This window comes from Geospiza fortis, unplaced genomic scaffold (genome assembly GCF_000277835.1).
Source record: "Geospiza fortis unplaced genomic scaffold, GeoFor_1.0 scaffold130, whole genome shotgun sequence".
NCBI lineage: Eukaryota > Metazoa > Chordata > Aves > Passeriformes > Thraupidae > Geospiza > Geospiza fortis.
Window position 1 is genome coordinate 11,340,515 of NW_005054300.1, and position 14,310 is coordinate 11,354,824.

Here is a 14,310-nt window from a genome sequence, read left to right on the forward strand (position 1 = left end):
CTGCGGCTCCGGCCGGGGCCACCTGCACAGCGGAACACCGGTGCTCGCTCTCCGGTGTGTCTCCTTGAAGCCTCCAGAGATAACTCCTGCTCGGCCGTGGCGATGAGGCCAGCAGTGCTTTTGTAGTGTGTTGGTGATGTGCAGGGACCACTGCTGGCCTTGCTGCATGAACCGTGGATGTTGAAAAACATTGCGGCATCGCCGTGAATTTGAAGGGTGACAGGTATACCGTTCTCACCGCCACGTTATCCTTCCACAAAGTACATTTTATCCCAAAGAATAAAGCTGCACCCTCTGCGTTAGGGGAAATGGTCGCAAGTGATCTAAAGCATAAAGACACCAGTATACAGAATGATTCTCTTGTGCTACTGCTGCAGCTAATTCAGCTTTCCTTTCCCATAAAGGAGTTCCCTCATTCATGGCTTGAGCCTGGCAGTCGTGGGATGGACTGTCAGCTCCTCTGCAGGCACTGAAGTGACTTCACAAACAGTGGCCGTGAGCCGAAGACCTCGCACAGGTGACGCGTCTGCTCCGGTAAGGGCCCTGTGTCAGCAGAGTATCCAAGTGCAGCTTTCCAGGGTAGATCTAGAGGGGAGGGCAGAGTCTGGCCACTGGCATTATTATCTTCTGTCACTGTAGTTTACTGAGACTAGGCTATGAACAAAAGTCTTATGTTAATTTTAGAGCATTAAGCAGTTAATTGTGTTAACACAGTGACCTCAGTCTGCTTTCCCATAGCAGCCACACTGTGAAAGCACTTTCAGGGACTTTTTTGGCAAGAAAAACAAAAAATTGAGGCACTGAAATTGTTTGTAAACTGTCATTTAGCCTGGAAAGTTTTCTTTTAAGCCAGCAAAGTTTGAGTTAAATAGTTCAGTGGAGTATAGCCACAGCTCATTTTCTATCCTGCACGTGTCTTTTGAGAAGTTCCCTCTGGGCCTGTATGTCACAGGCTGAACTGACGGGGCCTTATATCCCAGAGAAATGCACTTCCCCAAGCACAGACACACCAAGCACTGTAAGACATGCTCTGTGCTTTTTCGGAAAAAAAATTCAGAGAGAGCTCAGTGAACCATCCCTGTCCCATTATTCACTCACTGACACTTGAGCTAAATGAACCTTCTCAGATCAGATTTACATAAACTTGCTCTAACCTGTTCTGAGAAACATCCAAGGATACAACACCCACCTCCTTCCACTTGCAGAAACCTCTAGTCACCGTTAGGTAAATTTATGATCCCATAAAAGTTGATATACAGTTCCTTAGTTCAGAAACATTCTTCTAAATTGCTTGAGTCTGTCTTGTTAGTAAAAAGTCCAAGGCTCACAGTCATTCCCATTCCATCACATTGACCATTTGAGAATGATTACTGAAGTTGGAGTTGAAAGAGCCTTCCAAAACAATCTAGCTGTATGCAAACAGTTCAGATTCTTGCCTTTTTTTTTTTTTGAGGAAGACAGATTCATACCAACTTTCCTTCAATATAACATAAGTACCTATTTCATACACCACAAGAGCAATGGCACTTTTAGAGGGATATTATTTCTACATTTGTTTTACAAAAAGCCCCACCAAGCCAACAAAATAAATTTGACATTAACGCGTTAGGAAGGAGAATACAAGGGGATGGAGATTGTTGAGATTGCTTGGTTCTCAGGACTGACAATAGGGTGGGAAACTGGCCAAAGCATCTCATACAGAAAATGAATAATTTTCACATTCACAGTATGAGAACTGATACCACTTTTCTCTGCCTGAGGTGAGGAAATACGTGTGCCATGCGATGTTGTGTGATTCAAATAAGCACTGCTGGCATTTCAAACTAAGTCTGACTTAATGAGATGACATACAGTGCTCCACTGCCCACTCCTTGATAAAAAACCCCAGAGTTTAAAGACTGGGGTTTGTCAGAAAATGACAGGGATTTCCAGGAGCTGAAGCTCTCATGTTCTGACAGTGCAAAACTGTAAGGCTGTGAGCAGAGCAATAGGAGTATCATTTCATCATATGCTTTTAAAAATAGATTCTGTGCAACGTTACACAGAACCCATATTGCAACAAGAAATGCAGAAGGACTTTCACAAATTTATTTGAATCAGTGACAACTAGTGAAGTGATCTTAAAACCCACATTGCAGTTGTGACTGGAAGTTTAGAAATGTGGTAACATCTTTTCAGGAAAACTGAGCTCTCAGGGGAGTGATTTCTCCTTCCTTTGGATTGTAGATCATTTTGTGCATTGTAAATCACTCTCACACAAAACTGAGCACATAGGATAAGCTCTCCTAGTGAATCTCCCCCTTAACTATTGCAGGTTATCACTAGAAGAAGTGTAACATTTGAAGTTTAATGCAGAAGGAGTTTTGATGTCCTGAGTTACGTAATTCTAAATTTGGCTGTGTCATGGGATGGTTTTGTTTATATGCTGCTAACTCTGGAAGACTCATCCAGGGAAATGCCAAACCTTTCTGATTCCCATGGGACACCAGAATTGTCTGTTAGTAAGCTATATGACTGTTCCATGAGTTCTGTGTCAAACAGGCCTGGTCAGGTCCCAGTGTGGCTGAAATGAGAGAGCTGCACTGATGGGAGCATGATGACCCTTGGAACCTCTCTGGCCAATAACCATATCAGTTTCTCTAAATGCAAAGCTGGTTTCCTTCCTGGGAAGAACTTGGTGCTTATACCAGGAATTTGTCCACCCAGCAGCTCTGTAGACCCCAAGGGGAAGGAATGGTTAAGAAACAGCTTTTTTTCCACCCTGTTCAGTCCAGGCTCAGTACTGATAGCCAGAGCAGGGCTGTGGGCAGCCCCCTTCTGCCACTGCTTCTGTAGGAGCTCTGTGATTCTTAGAACTCCCCTGAGTTTTGGGTTATCAAGTGCCCCTTGTTGCAGCTGCATCAACTCTAGAATGGCTCATTTACCGAGCACAACAACGGGCTCCTGTTTGGGCAGGATTCCATTGGCAGTCCATGCCTGACTGGAGACCTTTGATATTTTGGCTGGCAGACTACTTGTCTGTGCCCTGCTTGGTATTTCCCTGTAAAATATACGCTAGGATGTCCTTTCTTTAGGAGACATTACCCTTCCTCCCACTCATTCCTGAGTCGAGTCCAAGCATCACTGCATATGCTCTTGGCTGGAAGGCCCACCCCTTTCTGCAGGGAGTGTACAAGCCCACTCCCTATTTCTTCCTCACTGGACAGCACAGTCTTCCAGCTCAGAAGGGGTCCCTGGTTCCTGCAGCTGGACACATCTGCATTTCCAGCTTTGCTTCCCAGAGGGGACTTTTTAAATGTACGGTACAGCTGCATACTGACAGCATCAACACAGTCAGGAGGGGCCCAAGATATTGGGCTCCTTTTTCCAGTGGATCCTCATACTGCAGCTTTTTATGGATATCTTTGCCTGCTGTTACCCAGAGATGACAAGACATTGGAGAAGTTTGTGAATTGTTCTCATGGGAAGAGCACGCTTGCCTATACCATACCTGCATTTTGATCTTGATATTTTGATTTTATTAAAATTATATGGAGTTTTTCTTTCTTTTTTTTTTTTTTTTAGGAAAAGGCTTAGAGAGACATGGAGATTGAAAGAATCATTCAAGACACACTGACATGCTTCATCCAGTCCCACATCCCTGCAGCAGATCTCAGGTATGTTGAGATAGGCAGTTCAGTATCGTTGCTCCTGCATTGTCACACTGTGCATTATACTGAATTCTGTAGTTTTCCTGTACTTTGTGTTGCTCTTTCTTAAGTCAGATCCAGGATGTAGGTAATTTGTACAGGCTCTGATGGGAATGCTGGAACAACTATAGTTTAGCATTGCAATCTAGCAATGGCATTTCTTTGATGACTAAGATGATTAATTTCCTGTCCAGTAATACCCATTAGGATATGGGATTTCCTTCATTCCACAGCCATCCCAAATGGCTTTCTGAGCAGGATCATGTCTGTCAGGCCTCTCCCTGTTTTGAGCTCTGCCTGCATGCATAGATACAGCCACCTTGAGGCTGGAACACAGCAGCAAGTTTTGCAGCTGGTGGCAGCAGTGACACCAGCGTGGAGAGCAGCAAGCAGAGAACACTGTATCCCACAGAAAGTGTAACTTAGCAGAATATGATGACCTCACCTGAAATACCAGTCAATATAGAACAGCCAAGGTCTTGAACATCTAGGATATTTTGGTTAGCTCAGCTGAAGCACCCACAGGAGCACAGCCTCTGGAACACACAGTGGGACTTTCATTCAGTGCTGCCCAGGAAGCAGGACCACATGCACTATTTATCTGTTAATGCTTCCCTCTCAACCACTGACCACCTGCTACTTGGCCTTAGGGGTGGTATCTCCTCGTAACATACAGTCACATAGGTCCTGCTGCTTTATTAGAAAGACACAAGGTTAGGCAGAATGGGAATGGAGAGAAAGGAAAAATTGGGCCTGTTGACCCTGCTGTTTGTTTCTCTTTGTCTCCAGTGGGATGGATGATGTTTTCTTCTCTTATATCACGGGTGTTCTGGAAGAGCTGGGCTCACCAGAGTCCTCTGAAGAGACGTTTGACATGGACACCTTTGTGGAAATGATGGAGGCATATATCCCTGGTTTTGCAGAAATCCACAGGTATGTGATTGTTACTGGTTTGTATGTGCATGCCATGCATCAGGGGCCTGGCCCCAAGACCCCCCAGTACTACAAATACTTTTGTTATACCTAGTTGAAAATGTATTAGTACTAAACCTGAGCCATCATGATAAGTCACTCTTTGCCTGAATACACAGATGCTAATCCTAACATAGTTTGCAGCTAGGTCCTTGGTAATCTGAAATACCAGTTGATTTTACTGGGCTTCCCATCAAGCTTTGTCCTTCTATAAAATGGTAGCCAAGTAGGATAGGCTAGTGCTTTAATTCCTCATGCTTATTATACAGTTTCTGTTATTATACAGTTTCTGTCTCTTGCAGTGGGGATGTTTGTGAAATGATGTTCTCCCTCTCAGAAAGGCTTGGTGAAGCTCGCAACAAAGGTGAGTTACACAAACAATGTCAGCACAAGAAGATCTGTACGTGTTTTTAGTCTTAATATTTGGAGTTGAACAATGTCACAGAAAAAGTACAAACTTGTTTGCCACAGTTAGGAACTCATAAGGTAGCCCAAATTGATTGACAGGTTTGGGGGTTTTTTTTTCCAATATTCAGTCAGGTTTTTCACATCAGCAAATGGGAGATGGGAGGTTGGAGTCATATGGAATACTGTCCAAGACATACTGAAGTAAAAAACACTTGATCAATTCTCCAAATACCTCTATTGAGATCAAAGACAGAGTAATAAGAAAGAAATAGCCAATTCAGGGCTGCTTGTTGAAATTCTGCTGTAAGTTATTTCTGAAAGAGGATTTCTGCCTGCCTCTGATAGCCATCTGCCTAAGTGGCACTACCACTGGGCAGCCTTTATCAGGTGCATCATCAAATAGGGTATCCAGCTGAATACATGTATCACATCTAACTTTGAGCATCCTCAAAGCTCACTTCATGTTCATCCATGAACCCTGGCACAGATGCAAAATCATTGATGTGCTCTGACCTGCACTGTGCAGGACTGCAGAAGACTACGCTGTGACAATGGCCCTTTCTAACCTCAGCATTCACAGGCCAGCTGGATTGCTGTATCAATTAGCTCCATGGGTACTTTCCACTAAAGAACAGACAGGTTGCAGTGCCTGGATATCAAACCTTTCAGGACATAACCAGTCTGAGTTTTGCTGGTCTAGCAGCATCACTGCTGTCTTGCCAGAAGGCTACACAATGTAGAGTAGACAGTCCTGTCCTTTATCTTTCTTGCTGCTTTCTTGAACTTGACAAAATCTTCTGCTCTGCTCCCCTGCATCCTACCCTTTGAGGATCCTGATGTAGCCAGAATGTGGAAGGAAAGCACCATTCCAGTCTTAGGACAGAACAAAAATGAAATGGTTCTTCCTACAGTGGGAAAAAGAGCCTGTAAAAAAAGAGATGCATCAGAGTAACCTGATCACAGGATGTGCTGGCTTGCATGCAGCCTGGGGACTACCACAGTGTATTTCCAAGTTTAAAATCACAACTACACCTTAGTTCAAAGAGCAAATACCAGGGAATTCTTAGAAATGGAAGTATCCACAACCGAAGCACTAGTGGACTGATAATTGAAAAGTATAATTGAACTTGCAAGCAGCCCATGCCCTTTACAGCCTGGAAATGCAGAACTCAGGCACTCCAGCAAGTGCTAGCACTGGCTTCCTGCAGATCAGTGGGAACAGAGCTGCAGCTATCCCCACTGAGGGCAGGAGAAACAGTAGTGCTTCCAAGTATTGTCACTTAAGAAGAGATTTGCTTTGGCACACAATGCACTAGCAATCTAATGCCAACAGAAAGCACAGAGCTCTAGCCTTAGTGGGACTGTTCCTCAGGAGATATCACTGTGTCTTTAAGAAAAACTTGGCCAAAAGGCTGTGGAAAGCAGGAGTGAAGCGTCCTCTGAAGATCTCACCAAGAGCCAGGAGGCTGGAGCTGGAGCCTGCAACGGGGAAAGACTGTGCACTGTAACAGACGGAGCCGGGGCCCAGGTATGAGTACCCCGCAGAGGAGCAGGAGCACTGGGGACAGGCACACAGCACTAGGCTACCAGCACCACCTGAGGGCATTTTCCAGCTCTGGACAGCATAGGCTGTGACACAGCATCACTTGTGACCATGATCTTCTCCATTGTATGGCCTGAGCAAGACTGTCAGAAAATTACATGCTGACAGACTGTGAGCCAGTGCTCTGGCTCATCCTTTTCAGTGGCTGGAAAGGGTAAGCAAGAGCAATGTCTGAGAGACCCTGTCCCAGTGCCTTCAGAGATCCCACAGAAGCTAGGGGTACTGCAGTACCTTCTACATCAACCCCAGCTTCCTCCCCCACACCCTGCTTGCTGTTTCTCCAGTACTGATCTATTCCTTCTCTGCAGTACAAGCATTCTGTGTCCACAGAGTTCTAGCAAATGCTGCTATGGTGATGCCTTCTGATGTAGCATCAGGTCAGTGTTTAGCAGCCCCTTTCCTTTCTAATCAAAGTACATATAACTTCACAAAGTGGGCAGGAGTCAGGCATTTGCACCACAGGGTCCAGGAAGCTCGCTCACTCTTAAGCATGGCCACGCAGATGAGTCAGGTTATGGGAGCCCTGCTTTAAAGCAAGGTGAAATACAGAGGGAGGAGATTAAAGGAATGAGAGGAGTTTGTCTTTCCAAAGATACAGTCCCCTGTTAGCTTCAGGAATCAGATTTAGTAATGATGGTAAGGAGAGAGAGCTTTCAGCAAAAGGCAAGCTGAATTTCCTGACTATGAAAAAACAGAGGCCCTTTTCAGTAGCCCGCTCCTCACTCCATCCCCAACTTACCTCTGTCTCTTTCTCCAACTAGGAAGGTGCTGACTTGAAGGATGGGGTGGAGCTGCTCCTGGAGATGTTCCCAGCCTGTACTGTGAGCCAGGCAGAGAAGGCTCTCGCCATGACCTTGGGGAACTTGGAAGAGGCAGTGCAATTAATTGTGGAGGAGAAGGTGGAAATTGGCCCAGCAGGTGCGAGTGTGAAGGTACTGTATTCTGTCCAGGGTGGCAGAGGGCCAAGGAGCAGGGCAGAACTCAGGGACATACAGGTGCCACAGCTGTCTGCTACAAGCAGAAATTTTGACTGCAGAAACTTTATGCACAATAAGCCAGGAGGATCATGCAGAGTGACAGCTCCTCTCCCTCCCCTGGCTGTCTTAGTATAGGCTGTGCCCACCAAGGCAGGACCCAGTGGAGCTGTGGCTGGCACCCCTTTCCCCCTGGAGTGCTCCACCAGCAGCTGGGTTTACTGAGCTAGCAGGTAAGCTGTATGCCCTGTTGTTGTGCTATTCACACACCAGCTTGTCTCCTCCCAGGAACTGGCACGGCCTCGCAGAGCACCCAACCACGAGGAGCTAAAACAGGTCATCCTACAGAAGTAAGTACCCAGCAGCAAAGAACCCCTTGTTTTGCTCCAAATCAATTAAGAGGTAGCAGTTTGGGGAACAGTGTGGTCTATAAAGAACTAGGGGTGGGTACTGGCTGGACACATCTAAGCACAAATACAATCATCAGCTGGGAAGAAGGGAAAAAAATGAAAAAACCAACTAACCAAACACATACACACAAAAAACCCAGACAAACAACCCACAAAACCTAGACAACAGAACAGGTTTGGTTTCTTTCAGAGCTCTGGCACAGAAACACATGACCTGTACCAGCTGGGTCACAGCACTGGCTGCGTGCAAGGTTTCAGCCTCCTATAGATGCAGTGTAAGTCACAGTGCTGTTAGCTGAGGTCCTGGTTAAAGGTTCAAGGCACAAACATCATGCTGCAGCTCAGGTAACAAACACATGGTGACCTGTAGAACTACAGTAACTCATTCATACCTCCATTCTTGGAGACAGTCCAAACAAGGTTAAAGATACCTTCAAGAGACTGCCTGTACAACAGCACTGGGAAGATTAAATCTCAATTGCTGAAGGTGTGAATTCAATTTAAAGAAACCTCTCTGAAGTTCTCTGGACTTCTTGGGAATGAAAGTAGCCTGAGATTAGTTTACCTATATTCATTTCTAAAAAAATTTAATTCTCAATGGGAGAACCCACACTGTGGTTTCATCTATCTGCTTTAAGATCTCATCTTTCATGAGTATCCTCATGCAGGCATGCAGCTTCCACACGTCTATCTAGCCACATCTTTTCCACTTTACATTCTCCCCAGGGACAGAATCAACAGTCAATGGGCTAGGAAAGAGAAAGCAAGGCAGAACAGCATCCAGGCAGAAGTAGTAATCCCTGTCCTTGCCTATCCCCTGTGCAGGCTCATTTCAGAGGGACAGGCAAGGGAACAAAAAACCACCAGCTTCTTGTTATGTTTCTGAGAACTTCACTTTAATGACATTTTGGCAACATCCTGTACTTTAAACATCACTCAAGCACAGGTACAGAAAGCAGATCGCCATAGCTGAAGGTACACAAGAGTAACTATACTAACTACTGAGGGAGAAGTCATGGTCACCTGTGCTAAACCAGCATCAAAATCTCAGAGTAGCAACTCAGCAGTACAGCAAGCAAATGCTTGGACCCTGATGTTTCAGTTACATAGGAAATGAGGTGATGCTTTTATCAAGTTGCTTCCAGCACAGACCAGTTTCACAGTCAAGTAGTAGGAGGAGTGTGAAAGGAACACCATCATTCAGGGCAAAAGCAGACAGATTGGTCCTGTAATCTCACCTATGTCTCATTTGGCTGCCATCACTTAGACTTAGAAGGAACAAAGCTGCCTCAATGGCACACCTTAGTACCTCTCTCAGTTCTGCAGTGGCTGTCAGCATTCTCGACCACCTGAGTTTTCAATACCCTTCACATACAGGTAAAGATGCCACTCCAGGAAAATCCCACTAGATTCTCACCAGAAGGGTGACATGCTTCTTGCCCATTTCACCCAGAGGGGAACATCAAGTTTTCCTAGCTGCAATCTAGGCAAGTAGGACACAAACCAGCCAGGGGAGAAGGGACATAGGCTGTGAGTAGCCCCCAGCTACTCTATGTATGTTAGAGTGTTCACTGAATGCTTCTTGTGTTTCAGATACATGATGGTGGATAGTGCAGATGATCAGAAAACACATCGGCCAGCTCCACCCAAGGAGGTAAGCAGGCCCAGCTCACCAGCCATTTAAATGTCCCAAAGGTTAAAATAAAACCAGGCTGCAAGTCAAAAAAACAACAGGGCAGGCCAAAGGCAGGTCCATTCATAGAACCTGTCAGTCAAAGAGGGAAGATTAGCCCAGCTGAGGTGCTGCAGGAAATGTCAGTTCTTACCTTTGTTGACTACCATGACTGTTGCTCCCTCCCATCAGATAGCACCCTTCCCAGTTTTGGCCAAAATTCCCAACACAGACAATGGTAAAGCAGCCCACCCACCCACCTCCCATAGTGCAGCTCTGCTTTTGTTTGCCCCCTCCATTTCTCCAGCAGTGTGGCTGTCCCTCCATTTGGTGTTGATATCTTTCCTCTCCAGGCTCCCAAGAAGTTGATCCGCTATATTGATAACCAGGTGGTGAGCACAAAAGGAGAGAGGTACAAAGACATCAAGAAGCCTGAGAGTGAGGAGATGAAGAGAACCTACATCAGCCTAAAACCAGCCAGGAAGTATAAGTTCCACTGACAGCCAGGTCCTCCTGCTCTTCAACCTTCCACCTCACTGCCAGGCATGGCAGGATGGATGTGTGGTGCTAGGAATGAGGTTGACTCCACCTGCCACTAACTTGAACTAACCTGGAAGCCAGGACACTGCTTTCAGCTTCCTCAACTAACCTGGCTGAGCAGACTTCTCTCCTTGTGTAGCTATCCCTCTGCCCCCAGGGGCACACCGCAGTGGCTCTCCAGGACCTGGGCATTCTCTGCTATTCCTTGCATGGGACATTTTTAGATCTGAGATGTGGCATGTGCTTTTGCAGCAACCTTTTTAACAAGTCTTTGTGCACTGTTGCTTTGAGTGCCAGTATTAATAAAGATGATGTGAGCTGGTGTGTAGTTCAGCCAGAGCGTGCACATGCTTTAAAACACTGCCTCCAAAGACAGGAGCAGGGTCATCCTCTCTTCCTCTAATTACTCTCTTCATCACGTTCTCAAGACGCAGCTGCTGTTTGATTAATTGCCTAGCGGATAAAAGGGCTTAGGCTCAACTCCAGCACTAGGCTCCCCCTGCCAACACAATCTGCAGCTCTCTCCATAAACTCCAGCTAATAGCAGAGTCAGTGCTCCTACCATGTCTCACCACTGTTGAGAGCCAAAGCTCCAGCCACACAACAGGGAGCAAAATACAGTAGCAGGCCTGGGCACTTCTAAAATACTAAGTCAGATGCTGGAAGAAACAAATGACAATGACCAACTGCTTTCAGTGACAGCACAGCTAGGTTTGGCATTTTTCTGTCAGTCAAACTGCCATTTGGAGCACAATTCCCACCTTGTTCCAGCCTAAACCAGCACACTAGGCCTGGGCAGACACACTGCCTGTACTGGGGCCATGCTAGTCCTTTGGTGCCAGGCTAGCCAGTGGCTGTGGGCTGGAGCTAGGCTCACTGCCCTCCTCCCAGAGCCCAGAGGGGCCTGCCCTCTCCCAAGAGGAGGGTTGGTAGTTATTCTTTCTGCTCCAGCTGGTCTGCTTTGTTCCACAGCTCTGCTGGCATGCCCTGCACACCCACCCCAGGGGACAGTCCCCATCAAACACTCCCCTGCTTTCTGGACAGCTGCCGCTTAAAAGATTTAAAATACAACAAATAATAAGTCCTATCTATCAGCTGGCCTGACCAAGCACCTGTTCAGCACCATGGTGTTCCTGCAAATCACTCGCTCTTTCCACACCACTGCAGAGGGAGTTACTTTCCCCAGAGGCACCAATGAAGTCCACTTATGAACACTCAGTGGCTGCTACACAGCCCCAGAGGAAAAAGTGAGCCCCACTCAGGCCAGCCTCACCAATGGGACTGACCTCTCCCTCTGCACATCCCTACAGCAGCCAGTTCCGGCATCCTTCTGGAATCCCAGCATTGTGTCAGTCCCCCCCTCCCCAGCAGCAGCAGTTCTAGATCTGAAGGTTGATGAAAGGGGCGAAGCCAACCACATCCTGCAGCAGAACGAGAGCCCTCTGCAGCGGAGGCTCCACATCCAGCTCCACCCCGCGGCTCCGGAGGATGCTCAAGCTGGACTCAGCCACGTTGTGGCAATGCTTGACCTTCAGCGAGCGCAACTTGGGACAGTACTCAGCCAGGACCCTGCCAAGAAAGACAGCATAGGCAAGTTGCAAGTCAGGACTCCTAAGTGCACCACTCACACTCCTCTTTACTCCCAGCAGCCTAGCACTCATGACTGTGCCACACATGCACCATCCTTTGGGGACAGCACCATGGTGGTATGAGATAAAGTCAAGGAACATCCAGATCCCAGACCTATCCTCCATGATGTGCTGGGAAATTGGCTCTCAATAGCACACAGTGCTTCCCCTGAAGGGCCTGCTAGTGGCTTCTCTCCCAGACTAAGCTCTCACTGCTTTCAGCATGAAGAAACATGACTTTCCTCTATGGTTCTCTCCCTCTCCCCATCCCAGACATCTGCCATCCCCACCCTGGCCTCCCATGTCGCTCAATACCTGATGGAGTCATTCTTGACTCGTAGACACCCCGTGAGGTCCAAGTGCTCCAGCTCTGGGCAGCACTTGGCAGTCTCCTCAACTGCCACATCGCCCACGTTGGCATTGACAGCCAGTGACAGAGACTTGAGCCTGCCACACTTCTGCACCAGGTAGCAGATGGCCTCGTCCTTCAGCTGGCGACAGGCTGTCAGGTCCACAGCCTCCAGGGCCTTGCAGTGGTCAGCCAGGCTGCGCAGGGACAGGCTGTCCACCCACTCACAGTGAGCCAGGGAGAGCTGGCGCAGCTGGGGGCAGCTCAGCGAGATGGCCACCAGCGCATGGCGGCTGAGCTGGGTGCAGCCCTTCAGCTGGATCTGGTGCAGGTGGTGGTTCTGCCCAATGACCGGGAGCAGCTCCCGGTCCGTCAGCCACTCGGAGCAGTTCTGGAGTGCCAGCTGCTGCAGAACTTCGTTGTCCTTCAACAGGTTAACAAAGGCGGCCCGAGGGATGGCAGGTCCGATCTGCGTGGGGAACCCAGGAAGAATGAGGCATCCCCCCAGGGTTTCAGATAAGCCTGGTCCTCACCAAATACTCTCTCCCCTCCTCTCTTCTTCTGTGACAATAGTGACCAAAGCCATCCCCTGTCCTCATCCCAAGGCAAACTCTACCATCAGACTGCTCACCTCATGCCAACACTACTGCCACAAGCTAGATGATACTCTGGTTTCTCCATCCCACATTATCACTCCTGCATTTATATCTTCATGATGAGCTCCACACCTCTGCTCTCCAAATATCCCTTTGCTAGACCACCCTGTGTCCTCACAGAATAGCAGCATCTCCAGTCTCTCCCTGGCAATGGCTGCCAGGAATATCACAAACTTTTCCTAAAGACCAAGCAGAGTTATCTCCCATCAGACCCAACCTACTGCACAACTTTCATGAGGACATGCCACTCCAAAACTCCAAACTGCCAGCCAGTGCCCCATAATGGCCTGGGTGGAGCTTCCAGGCTTACTCCTCCCAGGGCCTCTTACTCAAGACACTGGCATTGCTGGGCCCTGAATCACTGCCTCTCCTTCCTAAGCCCATCTGTCCAGTTTGACACCTGCATTATTAACCCAAACTTCTGGGCAGAAACTACCCTCCTTGCCTACCCTTTCTTCTCCCCACGTAGATGCTCCCCTGTTACTTCTAGAGCAGTAGGACATCTGTGTCCTCCCCCAGCCTCAGAGCCATCCAATACCTGGCTTGAGTCAAAGCAGCGCATGTTGGCCAGGTACAGCTGGATGAGAGACTGGAATGACTTGCTGACCCTCTGCAAGCTCAGGAGTTGCTGCAGTGGCAGATGACAGAGGATATGTGGAACCAAGATGTCTTCCCAGGGCAGGTCCAGGAGGCTCCCCCTGGTCGGGGTCACACTCATCATCAGACACCAGAGAGCCAGGCTACTGCAGGAGCCAGGCAAGATCAGCTCACACCTACTGCCAGGTGCCTCTAGAACAGCCAAAAAGAAAGACTCAGACTCAGCGACAATTCCCTCAATCAGCCCACAGGGAACAGCCCCTTGGCTAGCCATCAGCAGGGCACGTGCCTGCCGCCTGCATCACCACCTCCCCAGCCTGGGACGTTCACTGCTCAGGCATCCGAGTCTACCTGCCCACAGTGCCCTCCAGGACATCTTGGGTGGGGCTTTCCACCAGCTGCTGAAGGAAGCCCTGTCCCTCAGCGAAGCAGCAAGAAGCTGCTGCAGCATTACGGCAGCAGTCGCACGGTAGCTGTGCCCAGCACTCGTGTCCGAGCATCGCTCTACCTGTCAGCAATCCCCGCATCCAGTGCCGGGCCACTCAGGCACCCTGCCAGGGGGAAAGACCAGGCGCTTGCTCCTTCCCACGGGAGAAACAAGGCTCCGGGCTCTCCAGGCTCCCCGCAGACAGCCTCCCTCCGAGGAGCGGACATTCAGCGTCCCTGCGAAGATGAGGCCTGGGGCCGCGAAGGGAAGGAGCAGAGCCCTGCAGCCCAAAGCCCATCGAGCTGCGGCTGGAAGCCGCGGTTACACTCGGCCCCAGCACAATCCGCACTTGGGGGGCCCTCACCCGAGGACCCCATTCCTGCCC

The 14,310-nt window shown here is 48.5% G+C and overlaps 2 protein-coding genes across 3 annotated transcripts; one reads left to right on the forward strand and one right to left on the reverse strand.

Moving 5' to 3' along the window:
- The first annotated feature begins 145 nt into the window (after positions 1-145).
- CUEDC2 (CUE domain containing 2) lies at positions 146-10,598 on the forward strand. 2 transcript variants are annotated; one of them, XM_031064133.1, is made up of 10 exons: positions 146-223; positions 405-534; positions 3,565-3,656; positions 4,479-4,622; positions 4,964-5,025; positions 6,464-6,597; positions 7,434-7,604; positions 7,935-7,996; positions 9,650-9,710; positions 10,082-10,598. In XM_031064133.1, the coding sequence occupies exons 3-10, from the start codon at positions 3,583-3,585 to the stop codon at positions 10,226-10,228; spliced, it is 855 nt and encodes a 284-aa protein (XP_030919993.1). In that variant the 5' UTR covers positions 146-223; positions 405-534; positions 3,565-3,582; the 3' UTR covers positions 10,229-10,598. The 2 variants fall into 2 exon arrangements, with proteins under 2 accessions (XP_030919993.1, XP_005416563.1); XM_005416506.2 differs by lacking the exon at positions 146-223 and having other exon boundaries at positions 256-534.
- A 729-nt stretch (positions 10,599-11,327) lies between these two features.
- On the reverse strand, positions 11,328-13,686 carry FBXL15 (F-box and leucine rich repeat protein 15). The gene is made up of 3 exons (XM_005416507.3): positions 13,440-13,686; positions 12,212-12,714; positions 11,328-11,837 (listed from the first exon to the last, which is right to left on the reverse strand). Exons 1-3 carry the CDS (start codon positions 13,620-13,622, stop codon positions 11,648-11,650), a joined length of 876 nt encoding a protein of 291 aa, XP_005416564.1. The 5' UTR covers positions 13,623-13,686; the 3' UTR covers positions 11,328-11,647.
- Positions 13,687-14,310: the final 624 nt, after the last annotated feature.